The following is a 20,432-nucleotide window of genomic DNA, read 5'->3' on the forward strand; positions in this document are numbered from 1 at the left end:
TATCCATTATTCATAAAGCTTCAATTGGTGATCTGTCTTTCTGCGTTAAACGCATATTTTTTCATACGCCTCAAACCAAGGGGATGCGAGGCTAAAATGAATCGGAAGCGCATACATACTTAGTGCATCCCTCTCGAATCGAACCTCGCGCTAGAGGCGAAGCTCTACTATTGCACCACAGCGTGTGGTTTGTCTATTTGAGCGTAGCAGTGTAATTCGGTTTTTGTTCAGCACTCTTTGGAACTGTTGCTTTTTGTCTGCGCACTGCGTCAGTTCACGTGAGCCGCTGAATATGGTTTTATATGTCACTCACTCGCTTCTAATTGTTTCGCTGCCTTCTTAATTATATAATGTATGTTTTCTTCAGCGGTTTTTGGAGCTCTTCCTGGTTTTCTACGTACTGCGTGATTATGTGGGAGGCGTGATGATGTCACACGAAACTCCACCCCCACGGCTTTCGAGCTCAACTCCATTACAGTAAATGGAGAAAAATAGCTTCTAGTTATGACCATTAGCGTAGAATTTCGAAATGAAACCTGCCCAACTTTTGTAAGTAAGCTGTAAGGAATGAGCCTGCCAAATTTCAGCCTTCTACCTACACGGGAAGTTGGAGAATTAGTGATGAGTCAGTGAGTGAGTGAGTGAGTGAGGGCTTTGCCTTTTATTAGTATAGATATACTGTATATTTATATATATGTATATATATATATATATATATATATATATATATATATATATATATATATATATATGCCAGCAACACTCATGACAATGACAAAACAATTACATTGTCAATCATGTTAAAATGTTTCCTTTTCTTTTTACTTCTCCGCTGCCAAACGCGAGTATTTTGCTATATATATATATATACAGTGGTGTGAAAAACTATTTGCCCCCTTCCTGATTTCTTATTCTTTTGCATGTTTGTCACACAAAATGTTTCTGATCATCAAACACATTTAACCATTAGTCAAATATAACACAAGTAAACACAAAATGCAGTTTTTAAATGATGCTTTTTATTATTTAGGGAGAAAAAAAATCCAAACCTACATGGCCCTGTGTGAAAAAGTAATTGCCCCCTGAACCTAATAACTGGTTGGGCCACCCTTAGCAGCAATAACTGCAATCAAGCGTTTGCGATGACTTGCAATGAGTCTTTTACAGCACTCTGGAGGAATTTTGGCCCACTCATCTTTGCAGAATTGTTGTAATTCAGCTTTATTTGAGGGTTTTCTAGCATGAACCGCCTTTTTAAAGTCATGCCATAGCATCTCAATTGGATTCAGGTCAGGACTTTGACTAGGCCACTCCAAAGTCTTCATTTTGTTTTTCTTCAGCCATTCAGAGGTGGATTTGCTGGTGTGTTTTGGGTCATTGTCCTGTTGCAGCACCCAAGATCGCTTCAGCTTGAGTTGACGAACAGATTGCCGGACATTCTCCTTCAGGATTTTTTGGTAGACAGTAGAATTCATGGTTCCATCTATCACAGCAAGCCTTCCAGGTCCTGAAGCAGCAAAACAACCCCAGCCCATCACACTACCACCACCATATTTTACTGTTGGTATGATGTTCTTTTTCTGAAATGCTGTGTTCCTTTTACGCCAGATGTAACGGTACATTTGCCTTCCAAGAAGTTCAACTTTTGTCTCATCAGTCCACAAGGTATTTTCCCAAAAGTCTTGGCAATCATTGAGATGTTTCTTAGCAAAATTGAGACGAGCCCTAATGTTCTTTTGCTAAACAGTGGTTTGCGTCTTGGAAATCTGCCATGCAGGCCGTTTTTGCCCAGTCTCTTTCTTATGGTGGAGTCGTGAACACTGACCTTAATTGAGGCAAGTGAGGCCTGCAGTTCTTTAGACGTTGTCCTGGGGTCTTTTGTGACCTCTCGGATGAGTCGTCTCTGCGCTCTTGGGGTAATTTTGGTCGGCCGCCACTCCTGGGAAGGTTCACCACTGTTCCATGTTTTTGCCATTTGTGGATAATGGCTCTCACTGTGGTTCGCTGGAGTCCCAAAGCTTTAGAAATGGCTTTATAACCTTTACCAGACTGATAGATCTCAATTACTTCTGTTCTCATTTGTTCCTGAATTTCTTTGGATTTTGGCATGATGTCTAGCTTTTGAGGTGCTTTTGGTCTACTTCTCTTTGTCAGGCAGCTCCTATTGAAGTGATTTCTTGATTGAAACAGGGGTGGCAGTAATCAGGCCTGGGGGGGCTACGGAAATTGAACTCAGGTGTGATACACCACAGTTAGGTTATTTTTGAACAAGGGGGCAATTACTTTTTCACACAGGGCCATGTAGGTTTGGATTTTTTCTCCCTAAATAATAAAACCATCATTTAAAACTGCATTTTGTGTTTACTTGTGTTATATTTGACTAATGGTTAAATGTGTTTGATGATCAGAAACATTTTGTGTGACAAACATGCAAAAGAATAAGAAATCAGGAAGGGGGCAAATAGTTTTTCACACCACTGTATATATAGATAGATAGATAGATAGATAGATAGATAGATAGATAGATAGATAGATAGATATGACAACAACACTCATATCAATGACAAAACAATTACATTAACAATCATCTATACTGTATTTTATCTCTTTTCACTGTTCCGTTATTTCACCAAGTAATAATTTCCATTTTTTAGCAGTAATGTGATCTTTACTTTCATTTTTCTGAGACTTTCGAATTTTAGTATTTTCATAATCACTAACCTGCTCTGCATGTGTATCGTGCCAACATTTTTAATCCTCTTTATGACGTTCTACTTTGTCTTCTACTCTTTGTCTTTTATTTCCAACTCCACTTGGAGCTGAGAGCGCAGGAACTGCGTCCGACAACAACATTCACACGAATGAAAAGTGATTGGACTGTGGGCATGGTTGTAAATGTTTGTGAGGAGCTATCAAATTCACACTTGGTGCCCTTATATTATTTCAGTCACTCTAGATAAATGACAAAGTATAGAATATATAAAAGCAATGAGGTATTTATTAATGTATAACAATACCAAAGAGAATATAATAGAAAATTAAACAGATAGCAAAGTTTGGAAATAAACAGTCTTAGAAAACTTTACTAAGAGTCAGAATGTCAAAGAGTGGATGTTTTCCTAGGTGGCTTTTGGTTTAGCGATCATCATTGTTCATAGTTACATTTCCTGACGTCAAAATCGGATGGTCTTACATTTCTTGATCTCTGATGTCCCCCTTGTGTTGTTATTTTTTCTTCTTTTTGTTCCACCAGATATGCCATATTTATGTTAAAATGCATATGTGTAATTTTGGGACATGTGGCATTGCACACATTTGATCATCCTGATGTTGAATGACTCTGATCAAAGTGTTTGATCTTTTAAGTACCTCCACAATCCCTCCTTTAACTGAGCTGTAAACTAACTTGGTAATTCCTAGTCCTATGGCCATTCGCAGGTTATAAATTAAATCAAACAGGTTCAATTCTATGTACTTATTTCAAATCTCCAGGTAATAAAGTAATTGAAAAACAAAACTGATAATACAATAGAATGCTTGCAATGTCTGTAATTACAAATCTGTAAATTTAGTTCATCCTGGTTCATTTGATCAAAATAATTACAGTAAAAGTTAATATAAACAGTTTGCAGTTACACTCCACCCCTTTTTGGTCAAAAGAACTAAAACTGAACTATGAGTCCTTCAAGCCCTTGACTATCTAGGTAGGTAGTATGTACCTATACTCATTCAGTCATCACCACTGCTAGGTACTCAATCCCCCAAAGAGATTTTTAAATTTTGATCAATTACTAGGGGCCTGACCCTATTTGGACCTCTATCACAGGGTGAAACATGACAAATTTCTATTACAAACAAGAATATTTAGACTTTAAACATTTCAATTGAAGTACACATTTTAATATTTCAAATATGTGATGCAACTGTTCTTCTTTATGATGTACTTCTACCTCATGAAGTAAATTATTACATTCTATCTATCTATCTCTCAATGTCGACAAGACAAAAGAGATAATCGTGGGCTTCAGAAAATCACATCCTGCCCTCATCCCACTCAGCATCAACAGTTTAGACGTGGAGACTGTTAGGAGTACCAAGTTCCTCGGTGTGCACATAACTGAGGAACTTACGTGGACGCATAACACCTTATCACTAATCAAGAAAGCCCAGCAGAGACTACACTGAGGCAGCTGAAGCGAGCAAGTGTTCTCCTTTCCATCCTCACCATGTTCTACAGAGGCACCATTGAGAGTGTCCTGACCAGCGACATCACTGTCTGGTATGGCAAATGCAACATATCCGACCACAAGCACCTTTAAAGGATAGTGAAGACAGCAGAGAACATTATTGGGGTGCCTCTTCCTTCACTACAGGATATATTTTACAAACACAGTGTCCGCAAGGCCTACAGCATTGAGCAGGACCCCTCACACCCCTCACATGGACTGTACACACTTCTGCCATCCAAGACAAGACACTGCAGCATCAGAGCCCGACCTGCCAGGCTGCAGGGGAGTTTTTACCCCCAAGCTATCAGACTCCTTAACACCATGCTTCCCCATGGGATCTTCCACACGGCCTCAACCACCTCGAAAAACAGAACTTTTATACGTGCAGGCCACTGTCCTGTGAAGACGAGTGTGCAGGGAGAAAAGAACTGAAGATCTCATAATGACCTTTAAGTATTTGGACACTCTTGATATCCTTCTGCTGTGAAACATTCTGACCTGTCATTGTTTACATGTCTTAAACAACTATTATCATACACTGAGCATTTCTGTATTATCTATATCTATTATTTATATATTATATTACATACCTATTGACTATATTTATGTATCTAGATTGCAAATACCATACATTGCATCAATGTTCATATTGCTTACTACAGGTCAATATTACTTCTACTTCTTTGTCTTGTCTTTGCACAATGTCTTCTCTTGTTTGTGTTTTAGTTTTAAATTTAAATTTTAATTCTATTTTTAATTTATTTTTACTTTATTATTTGCACTTCATGTTGTTACACTGTGGACCCTGAGCTTCTCAATTTCGTCTCTCTGTGTACTTGTATATGGTTGAGATGACAATAAAGTTCGCTTTGACTTTGAATTAGGGCGGCTTATGCTAATGCAGACTGGATTGCTAATCTATTGGGTCATCTCCAGGCTTATTTCCTTAACTGTCCTTTTCAGAACAATATTTCAATCAGTCCAGGCTGTATAACCATTTGAACCTGATATTAATGCATTACACACAATAGTCAATAGTGCTGGACATAAACCAGCAGTATATAATCTACAGTATAGTATAATCTACATATGAAGATATTTCACATTTTTACTGTATTTCTAATTGTCATTTATAGGTTTCTTATAATCCTACTGTGAAAATGTGGATTCAGAGATCAGAACAATTAATTTATATGAGTACACTAAATATGTTATTATGTATACATTTTTTCACAGTGAATTAAACAGGAATGATACAGAAGATTGTGCTGCTTTAAAGAAACATCAAGAGCTTTCCAGTTCTTCTGTAGCCTCCCAATTACTGAACAGAACAGAAGATGGTGACTTCAGCAAGTCCAACAGTGCAGTATGTGTAATACTTTTGATTTTTTTTTTTTAATAATTATATTAAGAAAGAACATTTTTAAATGCATTTTCCCCACATTATTGTAGTGGAGATGAAGTTAAATGAATCTGTTTAAGTCAAAAGGCCCTACGGCTTTTTGAATTAAAGGACTTTCTTTCACTGGATGGGTTCAGAGGAGTAGATGTATCTTTCCATGCAGAACATATGATGAGAGTTCATATTTAAAAAGAACTCCTCTGGCACTCGGATGCAGATGAGCCCCCAGACCGCAGAGCATAATTCTGCTACTAAGACCTTGTAGACACCATAAAACCTCACTGCTGTTAGTGGGCTACACAATGTAGAATAATTAAAAAACTCCTAAAAATTTAGAGATTATAAAACAATACCAATAAGACTTTGTCCTTCTAACACACCAAAAAGTGGACCCTCTCCAAATGAGTTCAGGTGTTCCATTGTTAACAGGCGCATCAAATCAGCCCATCTGGTTAGGTCCATAAGATAGTGACACCATTTCAAAGCATCACTAGGGAGGAAACTCAGCACTTGGAGATGGCCATGGGTTCAGACTTAAAGTAGTCATTGACTGGTAAGGATTTTCAGCTAAAATATTGAAAATGACCATCATATTTATGATTAGTTACTTAGCCCAAATACTTTTCAGACCCTGAAAATGGGGAGACCATTTATAAAAATGTCTGTCATTCCTAAAGGGCTCATACGATATTTTTGTTAAACCCTTTATATTAAAGCTGCAAGTCTACACTTCAATCACATCTTGATTGCTTTATTTCAAATCCATTGTGGTGGCGTATACAAACCAAAATTATGAAAATTGTGTCACTGTCCAAACACTTATGGATCTAATTGTAGTTTGGCAATCTCCATCGACAAATATCAGGTTGTACTGAAGAGCTCAGCGACTTTAAATGTGACGATAAGGTGTCACCCACTGCCCTCGGGTTCCAATCCAGGTGGTTCTTTGTGTGGTGGGTGCAGCAAAGCACTCTCAGTACATGCACCCAACTGTCATAGAAGCCACCTTTGCCACATGTCAGTATGTGAAATATTTGGTCTGCTAGATCTGCCCTGGTCAACTGTAAGTGATCTCATTTTGGAAGCGTTGAGAAGCAACAACAGCTCAACCACAAAGTGATAGACCAGACAGTCTCACAGAGTGGGTCATTGTCTGTAATATCACTAACAACAGAGTTTCAAACTGCCTCTGGCAGCACTATCAATGGTGTAAGCTCAATGAAATTGCTTTCCATGGCCAAAGATCACTATACAAAATGACAAGTGCTAGCTAGAGTGATGTAAAGAATACTGCCATTGGACTCTGGAGTAGTGAATATGTGTTCTTTGGAAGGGTGAATCACACTTTACTATCTGGCAGTCTGAAAGGCGAATCTGGTTTGGCTGATGTGAGGAGAATGCTACACTCCAGATTGCACAGTGCGTACTGTAAAGTTTGGTTGAGAAAGCAAAATGGCAGGGTTTGCACCTATGTGTACAAAGCCAGGTCCATAAAGACCTGAAGGAACTCGAGTGGCCAGCAAAGAGTCCTGACCTCAGCCCTACTGAAAAGGTTTGGAATGAGTGGGAACACCGATTGCAAATCAGGCCTTCTTGTCCAACATCAATACCTGACCTCACAAATGCACTTTTGGCAGAAGCGGCACAAATTCCAAAAGACTGACTCCAAAATCTTGTGGAAAGAACAGTGGAGGCTGTTATAGGAGGGTCAACTCCATATTAATGCTCATGGTTTTGGAATCTAATTTCCAAGAAACACCGTAGGTGTGATGGTCATCTTTTAGGCATATTGTGTATGTATGGCATCCCTGAAGTGCACTGTGTGAAATTGATTTAGTTTCTTTTTTTGCTCTGCACATCAGGGCCACCCTAAAAATGCTTGTGCCCATGACATCACACAAGCATCTGGCTTTATGTTCCTCAGTGAAACATGAAGAACACCAGAAGACTGTGCCCATCCTCACCTGGCATATGGCATGTACCAAGTGACAAAGGCAAAATACAACCAGGATGGATATTTAGAGAAAACTCAGAAAGTTAACACAGGGACGATCGATCTTAAATGCTAGAACCACAGAAAGAGTGCCATAGTCACAAATTAAGTTTTAGTATTACTCAGTCTGAAGTTGATTCTTCACAATCATGGTTTATATCAATTTGCCACATGAAGTTGAATTCTAAAGTGGAGCAACTTTTATACATTTTACAAAATGTCATTCTCATTCTTGCAGCTTACAATCAGATTAAACTTATGAATAAGGCCATTTTCAAACCCAAAAGTATTGGCAATTATTATTCTGCGACTGCACATGTCATGAAACTGCATATCCACATTTTCTATATTTCTACATAAATATGACCTAAAACATCATCAGATTTTCACTCAAGTCCTAAAAGTAGATAAAGAGAAACCAGTTAAACAAATTAGACAGAAATATTATACTTGGTGATTTATTTATTAAGGAAAATGATCGAATATTACATATTTGTGAGTGGCAAAAGTATGTGAACCTTTGCTTTCAGTATCTGGTGTGACCCCCCAATAACTGCAACTAAACGTTTCCGGTAACTTTTGCTCATTCCTGCACACCGGCTTGGAGAAATTTTAGCTTATTCCTTCGTACAGGACAGCTTCAACTCTGGGATGTGGGTGGGTTTTCTCACATGAACTGCTCGCTTCAGGTCCTTCCACAACATTTCGATTGAATTAAGGTCAGGACTTTGACTTGGACATTCCAGAACATTCACTTTATTCTTCTTTAACCATTCTTTGGTAGAACGACTTGTGTGCTTAGGGTCGTTGTCCTGCTGCATGACCCACCTTCTCTTGAGATTCAGCTCATGGACAGATGTCCTGACATTTTCCTTTAGAATTCTCCGATATAATTCAGAATTCATTGTTCCATCAATGAAGGCAAGCCGTCCTGGCCCAGATGCAGCAAAACAGGCCCAAACCATGATACTACCATCGCCATGTTTCACAGATGGGATAAGGTTCTTATGCTGGAATGAGTGTTTTCCTTTCTCCAAACATAACGCTTTTCATTTAAACCAAAAAGTTCTATTTTGGTCTCATCCGTCTACAAAACATTCTTCCAATAGCCTTCTGGTTTGTCCACGTGATCTTTAGCAAACTGCAGACGAGCAGCAATGTTTTTTTTGGAGAGCAGTGGCTTCCTCCTTGCAACCCTGCCATGCACAGCATTGTTGTTCAGTGTTCTCCTGATGGTGGACTCATGAACATGAACATTAGCCAATGTGAGAGAGGCCTTCAGTTGCTTAGAAGTTACCCTGTGGTCCTTTGTGACCTCGCTGACTATTACACGTGTGCCTTCCTCTTGAGTGATCTTTGTTGGTCGACCACTCCTGGGGAGGGTAACAATGGTCTTGAATTTCCTCCATTTGTACACAATCTGTCTGACTGTGGATTGGTGGAGTCCAAACTCTTTACAGATGGTTTGGTAACCTTTTCCAGCCTGATGAACATCAACAACTCTTTTTGTGAGGTCCTCAGAAATCTCCTTTGTTCGTGCCATGATACACTTCCACAAACATGTGTTGTGAAGAGCAGACTTTGATAGATCCTGTTCTTTAAATACCACAGGGTGCCCACTCACACCTGATTGGCATCCCATTGATTGAAAAGACCGAACTCGAATTTCACCTTCAAACTAACTGCTAATCCGTGAGGTTCACATACCTCTTGACACTCACAAATATGTAATATTGGATAATTTTCCTTAATAAATAAATGACCAAGTCTAATATTTCTGTCTCATTTGTTTAACTGGTTTCTCTTTATCTACTTTTAGGACTTGAGTGAAAATCTGATGATGTTTTAGGTCATATTTATGTAGAAATATAGAAAATTCTAAAGGGTTCACAAACTTTCAAGCACAACTGTAGCTTTGGCTTGGTTTTTGTGATATAGTAAATCGAGTCTTGTGCACTGAACATGACCATGTCCGACATTTCTCTATTGACACCACATTGGCCTCTGGCAAAGGAAACAAACAAAATTATCTGATGTATTTTATAATGGGCCTTGTGGGTCTTGAAACTTTCCACCTTCACATTACTGTGTGAATACAGTGCTGGCACATCCCTACCACATTTGCAACAAGTGTGAGAAATTAAATTTTACAACTAAAATATCTCATCACTACTGAGAACTTAATTAAATCTTTTTCATTCATTTTGCAGGGTTTTGTAAAAGACATGGAAAATCTTAATCTTGAACAAAGCTCTAGTGGAATGTCTGAGACCAGGACCCCTCCTCGTGTGGATCTTGTGGACCCCTTGGCTGAAACCATGGGGAATAAAGAAGCAGCACAAAGAAGTGAAGAAGCATCTGATGGACATCATGACAACGCTAGTATTGAGAACACTGATATTGGGAAATGTGCTTTGTAGTTTATTTCACTGACCAACATTTGTTACCATAATGGATTCAATTTATGAATTTTGCAGATATTAGTATCTTTTTGCACAGGATGTGAGGAGGAGCCAAAAGAGAGAGATGGTCCCGAGTTGTCTCCATCAGAGATAGCAGTTGCTTGCTTCCTTGATAGTGGCCTGTCAAAAGAGAGGAGTATAGATTTGGATAGTTTTTTTTTATATCACAAAGAAAGCTTTCCATGATTTTGATCAGGTCACTTTACTAATAAAAGGCCATAAACTGTAACATTTGGAAGAGTGAAATGACAAGCACCCATTGCTACAGGTCCACTGTCCCTTATGAAAATTTTTCTAAAATTTTAAAGAAATTCTGGAAAATGACATTCCTGCACCAAATTTGAAGCAAGGTCAGGGGTGCAACAGTATTACATAAGAACATTAGAAATTTGACAAACGAAAGGAGACCATTGCAACAATCAGTTGCTCATTTGTTTAGTAAATAGCTCAGCTGTCCTAGTTATCTCATCCAGATTCTTCTTTAAGGTTGTCAAGATTTTTGCTTCAACTCCATGTCTTGGCAGTTTTTTTAAGATTCACACTTGTGTAGAGAAGTGCTTCCCAGCTTCAGTTATATTTGCACTTCCCTTTAATCTCTACTAGGTGTCCCCGAGTATGTGATTCACGCTTAAGCCAATAGAATTCTGCTGGATCTGCTTTATCAATGCCTTTGTGGATTTTGAACACCTAGATTAGGTCCTCATGTGGTCTCCATTGCTCAGACTAAACAGGTTTAATTCTCCGAGTCTGTCACAATATGACATGTCCTTAAGTCCTGGGATCCACCTGCTTGCTCTTCTCCTCATAGTTTTCAGATGCTGCTATGTCTTTCTTTTGGTGTGGTGACCAGAGCGCCACACAAAACTACAGATGTGGTCTCACTAGTGTGTTGTTGTATCCAGCAGGGGGCACTAGCTCCCATGTTGGAATAAGTTCTTTTGTAATTGCAGCATGTTACATAACCCAAAATTATTTAGATATAATATAAAAAGGTGATACCCCTCCCTTAGTGATACGACGGTAAGAAATCACATAGGTGAAATAACTTAGCTTTCTTTAATGATGGCTTATGCGACATAACAGACGATGGAAGCCATAACAAGAACCCAGTTCGGGAGTGAGGAACCTAATGTGCAGCGTCTGCCATTTTCGTTGCTGCGTTGGAAGGATTTTCCGGATCGGACAACATTATCTCCCATCCGTCTGTCGTCTTCAAAAGTATGCCGGGCAATGTTCCAAGGCTTTATCACGTGCAGGCCCCCACTTTGGTGAATTACGCCATTCCAATCAAGGCAAAGAGGATACAGTTTCGTGCTGAGTTTGACACACAGAATTAGTATACAATGGCCATTTCGCAGTTGTCCCTGTCTTGTATTCTAATGCTTGCCTAGCAGTTCTAAATGATGAGCCCCTGTGGTAAATCTGACTTTGTATTAGCTGTTCATGTGATTAGAGAGAAAAGTAGATTTGTGTACAGAACACATTGACATATTAAACATATACACTTATTACAGTTGTATATTCTGTGGATAACGGCCCTTGAATGATATTTTTTCTGGTCCAATGTTGCTTTGCATTTTCCTTTTGCTTCACTCACTTTTGTGCTTTGAATGTTTTTTACCTTTTTCTTTTGTTTTAGTCCTTTTCTTATAGCTTATATACAGAATTATTTCTTTTATACTCCTGACTTCCATCCGTTGACTTTGTTAATAGGTCCAGTTTGGCCAGTGGTTGAAATGAATATGCCAATTTACCATTATCATGAAAGTTTTATCACATGCTGTTTAATCACATAAATGGCCTGTCACTTGCTGAACGGTGGTTTCTTGAACAATATGACAAGTGTATAACATGACCAGTAACTGTGTTTAGTGGGTCACACAGCATCATAGACCTTATGTGGCTAGGAGGTCAGCCCCATGTACTGCAGTCCAAGTTGGCCACAGAGATTTGTTAGTGGGATGTATCCTGGAAATGGTTGCAAGAAGGGTATCGCACCTGTTGGAAAGGATCCTGGAGGTCCCACCAGATTGTGCTGCTGAAAGAGGTTCAAATTAACTCAACTGGCCGCTAAGTCACCACTGTACTCTGCTTAACACCAAGTATCTTCCACTGATGTCCCCAATCAGTGAGAAAAAAAAGATGAAAATGAAAAAGCAAATTTAATATTGTAAGTGAAAAGTAAATATAAATAAATAAGTCAAAATTATCTGATAAAAAAAGTCAACAATATTTATGCAAACAACCAACACCTTGCCTTGTAACCCCACTAAATAATCACAATGTACAATATATACAAAAAAACACCACTTATCACACAAGATTCTGCCTGAAAACACTTAATGATGGCAGATATTAAATGATGATAATGCCAGTGTAAAAGTCTTGTAGAGTACTGCATTGAAAAATAACTGTGCTGAAGGTGACCGAAGAAAATAAGTAAAAGACTTGTTAACAAGTAAGACTGGTCCTTATAGATGTGCTGGGTATTCAAAAATCCATGTGAAAAATGGGCTTTCTGATGGATCTGTAGGTGGTGGCTTTGAGGCTAAGGATCTGGGACCTTCTATACAAAGGTAAACTCGTGCCTTTCTAAACAATGTCCACTCAAATCATTTGGCCACAGGTTCTTGAATCATCTTAAGGTGAATTAAAGCAAACAGGAGGAACCTGAACACAATTTTCAGGGCAACAGCAGAGAGTCTGAATACTTCTGAGAGATTTTAGTTTTTGATTTTTGTCAAATTTGCAAACCTTTCTATAACATGTGTTTGCATTGTCATTTTTGCCATTATGGGTTTAAATCTATCCATTAAAAATTCAATCTTCCATACAATAAAGTGTAAAGTCCAATCTGCAGCTAGTTCAGCAGCTGTCAATTAGTTTGACATCTATGACATTCTACAGGATTTGAAGTTACAATGAATGGCCAGAGATGAACCATGGAAAACCACTATAGTGCGATATACTGGCACGCCATTTTACTGTACATCCTCACTAGTGTCTGCATGGGTGTACAGTATGTATCAATCTTAATGGATTGCTACACTATGACTCAGTTTATGTTAGTAATTAATACAATCTCACCATTGTTGACTGTATTTGGACTGCTAGCAGACAGAAGCAAACTGTATTTCCAAGGACCATCCTTGAGGCATCATTAGAGATGAATTTCACCTCAACAGTTTTCTTGAAATGGTCTGAGTGAGCTCCTAGCTTAACACTGATGTTGCTTTGGTGTGACAAACCAACACTATTCTAAAATTAGAAATGTTAACCTTGAATTTTGAGGCCCCGGAACCACTGGACCTCAGACAGGCTGGAGCACCATAGCTGTTAATCTACTCAACCCTCAGATTTTGAATTGCTGAACTTCATAACTCAGCAGCTCCAAACTTATTCAGACTCCGGCAGCATCTGGAGAAGTCAACAGGAGCACTGAGACCACCTCAACTGACTCGTCATGTGTCAATTTTTATCGGGGGTCTTCTGAAATAGCTGGTTTGTGGATTTGTATGCTGAAAGATTCTTTAACACAAGCAAAGTATAATATTAATATCTGTGTCTTGGTTGATGCTTGTAGTTGGGGTAATTTTGACACACTTATGGCTTTGAGGAATTCCTGTAAACAGAACCACCTTTCCACAGTGCAATTCCCAGTATTGAAGCTGATCCATTTGAGGAGCTACTGCTCCCTGCTGGACACACTGGTATTTTTGATTGTTCCCCGTTCCCTATTATGATCCAAGGCAACCTCAACACTGTAACATTGCAGTAACCACTTTTCTTATTAAAGGAATCCTGTAGAGTTTTCAGGTTTTCTCAAAGCATGAAATTAAGTCTTCAAAATCTTTACACAAAATATTTGATAAAGAGAACCAGAGTATACCTGTACATAGGTCAGGTCAGGTTGGGGAGCATGCACTGTTACAGCACATTGCCACACCCACTGCACAACAAAACAGCTCAGAATCCTGGTTGGCCACTCCCCAGACAGACACGTGATCCAACTCCACCCTCCGGAAAAAACCCTCTATCTGCCGCAGCCAGGTGTTGCGTGGCCATGCCCTTGGCCTGGTCCAGCAACTTGGGTCCACAACAATGAGGATCACCCTCGGGGAATAGCAGAACATGGCTATAGTGCCGTAACTGACGCTCCCTCACAATGCAGGTCATGTGTGTCATTTGATTTAAAGTCAAACCAGTGGGACCCAAGGATTCTGTGAAGAGACACAAATGAAGGAGTCCAGTCTTCATCTCAGGTCACTGGATAGAATCCATGTCTCACAACCATATAGCAAGACAGGACTCTAAAGATTTGGACCTTTGTCTTTTTGTTGAGATATCGGGAGCACCACACACCCATTTCCAGACGTCATGACCAAATGCTCTCCCAAACCATCTACTGACTTCAAAGGAAGAGTCAAGAGAGACATGAATGTCACTCCTGAGGTAAGTTACCCTCTTGACGTGGTTGACACTCTCTCCGCAGACAGACACACTGCTGATGGCCGTGCCCAAGAGGTCACTAAAGGCCTGGTTGTTGGTTTTTATCAGGACACTCACAAGCCCAAACACTCAGACTCCTCATTCAGTCTCTCGAGCGCCCCAATCAGAGCCACCATTGATCACTGTTGGCAAAGTCAAGATCAGTAAATCTTTCTTCACCGACAGATGCCCCACCACCTGTGGACCCCATGACCTTGCCCAGCACCCACTCCATGCAAGCACTGAACGGGGAGGAGGACAACACACTGCTAACGGACCCCCAGAATCAGCTGAGGAAAGCGCAGAAGTTCTGCCTCCACTCTGCAAAGCATTCACAGTTCCATTTGTAACGGTCATCTGGAATATCTGTGTGTCACTGTGAGTTTGTACCTTTCCTCATTCCTGTTATTAGTGGAATGGCTTAATTTGTAAGGCCGGCCAATTGTACAGAGGAAGGGGAGCACCTGGCTTGGAGAGCCAATAGACTGTACGGGGTGGAGCCAACAGTATGTAAATGGGTGGCGGGAAAAAAGGAGAGGAGACGCGCAGACGCCATTACAGGAAGAGGCAAGAGGGAAAGCATTGAAACCACATGGAAAACGTCAGGTGAACCCGGGTTCATTTCAGGACGAATTATTTTAACTTTTTAGTGAAGGTATTCGGGAAAGGACCTGATGGGCCAGCACAGGAACTGTTAATCTGGACGTTTCCTGATTCGCTTCATTCCCCACTGCAGACTAAGATAGTCATTCCGTACAGATAATATTTAAAGGACTACAAATACATTTATTTTTTTTCTCTTGCTCAAATTTCTGTATTAGTAGCGTATGTGTTTAAATGTTTTGTAACGTGATTTGTGTTGATTGGGAAGCGCTGCAGCGCAATATTATGTATATAGGGCTTTTTGTTACAGTAAGTGTGTGTATCTTCTGCCAATACTCACTTTTTACTTTAACCTGCTTTCACTGGTGTGTCTCTGTACTTGGGGTGGTGTAGTACAAAAGTTGTGTTGGTCACTCGCACCCCAGATTTTTTTTTTCTTTTTCCTTTGCTGCCGCTCTAGGAGGGCAATCCATATTATAATCATGCTGGTTGTAAGAAGCAGGCAGGCCATGATATCCAGCAACTTTGAAGGGATCCCGCAAAGTCTCAGGATGTCCCACAGGGCAATAATGCAATATTTAAAATGAAAATGTATCCAATACCCGTATTGCCCATATGAAAAGGGAATTGCTCCCTCAGTTTCTACCTTGAGCAGCTTACCAAGGTTTACTAATAACGCTGGTCAACAAGCATTTTGCTACTGGGAGTCTTTCACCTTTACTTTAACAGGTTTCACTTGCTGACTCCAAATCTGAAAATCGTTTTCGTCCCGCAGCATGTCTCATTTTTTAGTTACGATGTTCCAGGTCTTGGACAACTAGGGTGACTGAATAGTAAAGGTGGATAACCACTTTGATGAATACCGGTAATTCCACTAGGGATGTCATTGAGATAAATAATTTTGCCACACATTACTAACTGCTTTGAGTTGTTTACCTTGTCATTATTCATTTTTTTTTTAATTATTTTTTTTTAATTAGCAGAAAAAATATTTGTTACTGATTACCAGGTCTTACATAATGACACAACACAGACATGACGGTGCAGTAGGTATTCTGTTTTACTGTTAAACATAACATTGCATTTCGGGATATTTTGTTTGTTAGATTCACCATTACTTTGAAAATTCTGTCAAGGCGATGGACAGAAACGGCAGAGCATTTAAGAAATAAGTTTGGTCTCGAGAAAAGTGAAGCCAAAATGAAGGAAGGTGTTTTTGTTGGTCCTGAAATCCGTGAACTGATGCTTTGACGAGGAGTTCAAAAGGAAACTGAAGCCCACTGAATGAGCACCCTCATTTGTGCAGGTTGTCCAGAATTTTCTTGACAGTCACAGAGCAGAGAATTAAACTGAGCTTGTGGAGAACCTTCTGAAAGCGTATCAGCTTACGGGAGCCAGAATGTCACTGAAGACGCATTTTTTACATTCTCATCTCGACTTTTTTCCATCAAACCTAAGCGATGTCAGCGATGAGCATGGGGAAAGATTTCATCAAGAGATAAAGGTGATGGAAAACCGATAGTGGGGAAAATTCACTCCGAGTATGATGGGTGACCACTGTTAGTTCTTGCAAAGAGAGACGGATGTGCAGTACAAGCGCAAAAGTGAGTGCCTCCGACATTTTTGGGCACGCTGACCTCACTTTTAAATTGAGGTAAATTGACATAAACATGTTTTAAACAAGTGTCTCTGGTATCGTCTTCTGGTTTGTTTTCAGAATAAACACATCAAAACAATTTTGGTAGGAGAGAGTTCAAACTCTAGATATCGTGTTGATATATTATATTGATATTCAAAAGTGTCAAAACGTTAATGATGTGTATTTCAAAAACCTGACGTGCCACCTTTATTCCGATTTCATATATGGAATCAGTGTAAAAAACTTAATAGAAAGCTGCTCTGAAGTTCCCAGTAGCAAACAAAAAATATTTTTGTAGACCAGTGTAATTGGACACAGTAGCCCTGTTAATTTAAACCTCCCCATATACTGACCATTGCCATGGCAGTGAAGTCGTTACCACACATTCTCTAGAAGAACGCTAGACTTCATTCAAAGGAAATTGAAGAAGAGATGAAACGATGTTTTAAAAACAGTCAGGAAAGAGTGAAAATGTTATTTCTAAACTTCTGGGACTCCATGATCTCCACTTGAGCATATCTGGAACGTGCTGGCTTGCCAAAATGACTACTCAACACAGCAATGGCTTATTCAAAAAGTAACATTCAAAGAACTGCACGTCTCTAGCACCTCAGCTCAGATCAGTGTTCAGGATCCCAGGCTGAGGAAAAATGGGAAGCATAGGATAGCAGTGAGGCAGAAACTTACTATCCAATTGGAACATTGGCACTAAGAAATACAAGGATGATATCCAAGCTTTTTGGATTAATGACAGACAAGTAAAAAGTACAGCTCTGTAGATGACACAGAGCTCACTGTGTCAGACACAGGACAGTAGGAACATCAGATTAACAATAAAATATGGGTGTGATGGTGTGGGGATGCTTTGGAATACTTACAGACCATTATTGAAGCCATGAATTGAACACTTTACCAGAATAATTCTATAGGGTGGTCCAGATCTAATTATGCAATTTTCATTACGCTTTAAGTTATTAAGTTTATTACATAGAAAAATCACCCAAAAAATCCTGGACCATCAAGAAGTGTGCGAACTGACGACATAAAGAATCGTCCCCGCATAAATCAAAGTCATCCAGATGATCTGGATCTGCATAATTAGATCTGGACCACCTTGCAGTGAGGACACACATCATAATGTGATATTTTAAATGCACATTGCCCCATTTGTATTTAATTCTTTGCAGGCACTGCCCTTATAATAAAAGTAAAAAAGACACTTGTTCACTTACCGGTTTGTTAACCGGGTGCACACATGGAGGAGACGCACGCATGCTGTCAGGTTTTGAGTGGACGGGGTGGCCTGTCTTTCCATTTGAAGGACCCTTGAGTGGAGGTGCATGCCTTCTACCTGTCGTGCTTCATCCAGGTGTTCTTCTTTGGGAGTTACAGTACTATGTGGTAAGTAACCAGTAGTGATGGGCTGCTCAATGCTGATGTGTTGACACTGTCAAGCTTTCAAAGCACAGCTTCAAGGCTTCTTTCAAATGCTCCCTAAACAAGATCCTGAGGCACGTTAGCACCACGATGTCACTAACACCTCCACAGCCAGAAGCCCTATTGGTCAGCCAGTCCACCGGTCTTTGCCGAAAAAAGTAAAAGCATTGACCTTTCTCCATCAGAGCGGTGTTCCAACATGCGTCATCCAATATTATCACTACTCACATAAGTTCTATATCTGCGGGTCCCATAGGTGGGACTCACGTATTGGGCCCGGTCAAACCAAAAATAAAGACTTTTTAAAAAAACAGTTATGTAGTACTTATCTACACGTTAATACTTTTTAGAGACATTATGCAAGATTCATGTGGGATACCATGTTTCTTGGTGTGGAGTCTTGTCTTCGCAAATTGCTGAATATATAGGTGCATCTGAAATTAGAATCACATTGAAAAGTTAATTTCAGTAATTTAATTCAAAAAGTGAAACTCCATATATTAAATAAAGTCATTACACACAGAGTGATATATTTCAAGCATTTATTTCTTTTCATTTTGCTGATTATGGCCTACAGGTAATGAAAACTCAAAATTCAGTATCTCAGAAAATTAGAATAATACATAAGACCAAAAAGTAAATTATTTTTAATACAGAAATGTTGGCCTGCTGAGAAGTCTGTCCATGTAGGCACTCAATACTTGGTCGGGGCTCCTTTTGCATGAATTACTGCATCAATGCGGCGTGGCATGGAAGCGATGAGCCTGTGGCCCTGCTGAGGTGTTATGGAAGCCCAGAATGCTTTGATTGCGGCCTTCAGCTTGTCTGCATTGTTGGCTCTGGTGTCTCTCATCTTCCTCTTGATGGATTCTCTATGGGGTTTAGGTCAGGTGAGTTTGCTGGCCAATCCAGCATGGTCATTAAACCGGGTATTGGTACTTTTGGCAGTGTGGGTAGGTGCCAAGTTCTGGTGGAAAATGAAATCAGCATCTCCAGAAAGCTTGTCAGCAGTGGGAAGCATGAAGTGCACTAAAATTTCCTGCTAGACGGCTACGCTGACTTTGGACTTGATAAAACACAGTGGACCAACACCAGCACATGACATGGCTCCCCAAATCTTCACTGACTGTAGAAACTTCACACTGGACCTGAAGCAACTTGGATTCTGTGCCTCTCCACTCTTCCTCCAGATTCTGGGACCTTTGATTTCCAAATGAAATGCAAAATTGACTTTCATCTGAAAAGAGGACTTTGGACCACTGAGCCCCCAGGTAAGACGGTTCTGACATCACCTCTGGTTCAGGAGTGGCTTGTCACAAGGGATGCTGTGCAGAGCCAAGGATCAAATGGTGACGCTGAAAAACTGCAAGGTGGAGTTCAGGGTGGAGGTTAGACAGGCACTGGGTGGCAGTCACCTGGCAGCTAAGTAACTAAAGCAGAAGTAGTAAGGGTGACAACAAGAAGGCCGAGCTGGGACAGATGTGCAGCAGGTTTGGGTGTTTAAGGATGGAAACAAGTGAGGAGGGTGTGTTGAGCAGATAGAAAGAGTACTTGGAGAGGCTGATGAATGAAGAGAATGGGAGAGAAGGTTGGGTGATGTGGAAATAGTGAATCAGGAGGTGCACTGGATTAGCAAAGTGGATGCCTTGAGGACTGGAAAGGCCAGAAGACATACCTGTGGAAGCATGGAGGTGTTTAGGAGTTTTTAACAAGATTGTTTAATGGAATCTTGGAAAGTGAGAGGATGCCTAAGGAGTGGAGAAGAAGTTCACGGGTGCTGATATTTAAGAATAAGGGGGATGTGGAGGACTCCAGTAACTACAGGGGGATAAAACTGATGAGTCACAGCATGAAGTTATGGGAAAGAGTAGTGGAAGCTCAGTTAAGAAGGGAGGTGATGATTAGTGAGCAGAAGGATGGTTTCATGCCAGGAAAGAGCACCACAGATGTGATGTTTGCTCTGAGGATGTTGATGGACAAGTAGAGAGAAGGTCAGAATGATTCGCATTGTGTCTTTGTGGACCTGGAGAAAGCAAATGACTGGGTAACTGAGAGGAGCTGTGGTATTGTATGAGGAAGTCAGGAGTGACACAGAAGTATGTAAGAGTGGTACAGGATATGTACGAGGGGAGTGTGACAGTGGTGAGGTCTGCAGTTGGAGTGACAGAGGTGGGATTAC

The 20,432-nt window shown here is 40.1% G+C and overlaps 1 protein-coding gene across 3 annotated transcripts in view; it reads left to right on the forward strand.

Annotated features, from left to right (window-relative positions):
* LOC120542856 (ubiquitin carboxyl-terminal hydrolase 47) overlaps positions 1–11,029 on the forward strand; it is a 102,937-nt gene extending 91,908 nt beyond the window's left edge. For all 3 annotated transcript variants that reach the window (XM_039775555.1, XM_039775557.1, XM_039775556.1), the window contains 2 exons: positions 5,466–5,595; positions 9,835–11,029. In XM_039775555.1, coding sequence (XP_039631489.1) covers positions 5,466–5,595; positions 9,835–10,044 — 340 coding nt within the window. In that variant the 3' untranslated portion in view covers positions 10,045–11,029. The remainder of the gene's footprint in view (positions 1–5,465; positions 5,596–9,834) is intronic.
* The last annotated feature ends 9,403 nt before the right edge of the window (positions 11,030–20,432 follow it).

Source organism: Polypterus senegalus, chromosome 13, assembly GCF_016835505.1.
Source record: "Polypterus senegalus isolate Bchr_013 chromosome 13, ASM1683550v1, whole genome shotgun sequence".
Taxonomy (NCBI): domain Eukaryota; kingdom Metazoa; phylum Chordata; class Cladistia; order Polypteriformes; family Polypteridae; genus Polypterus; species Polypterus senegalus.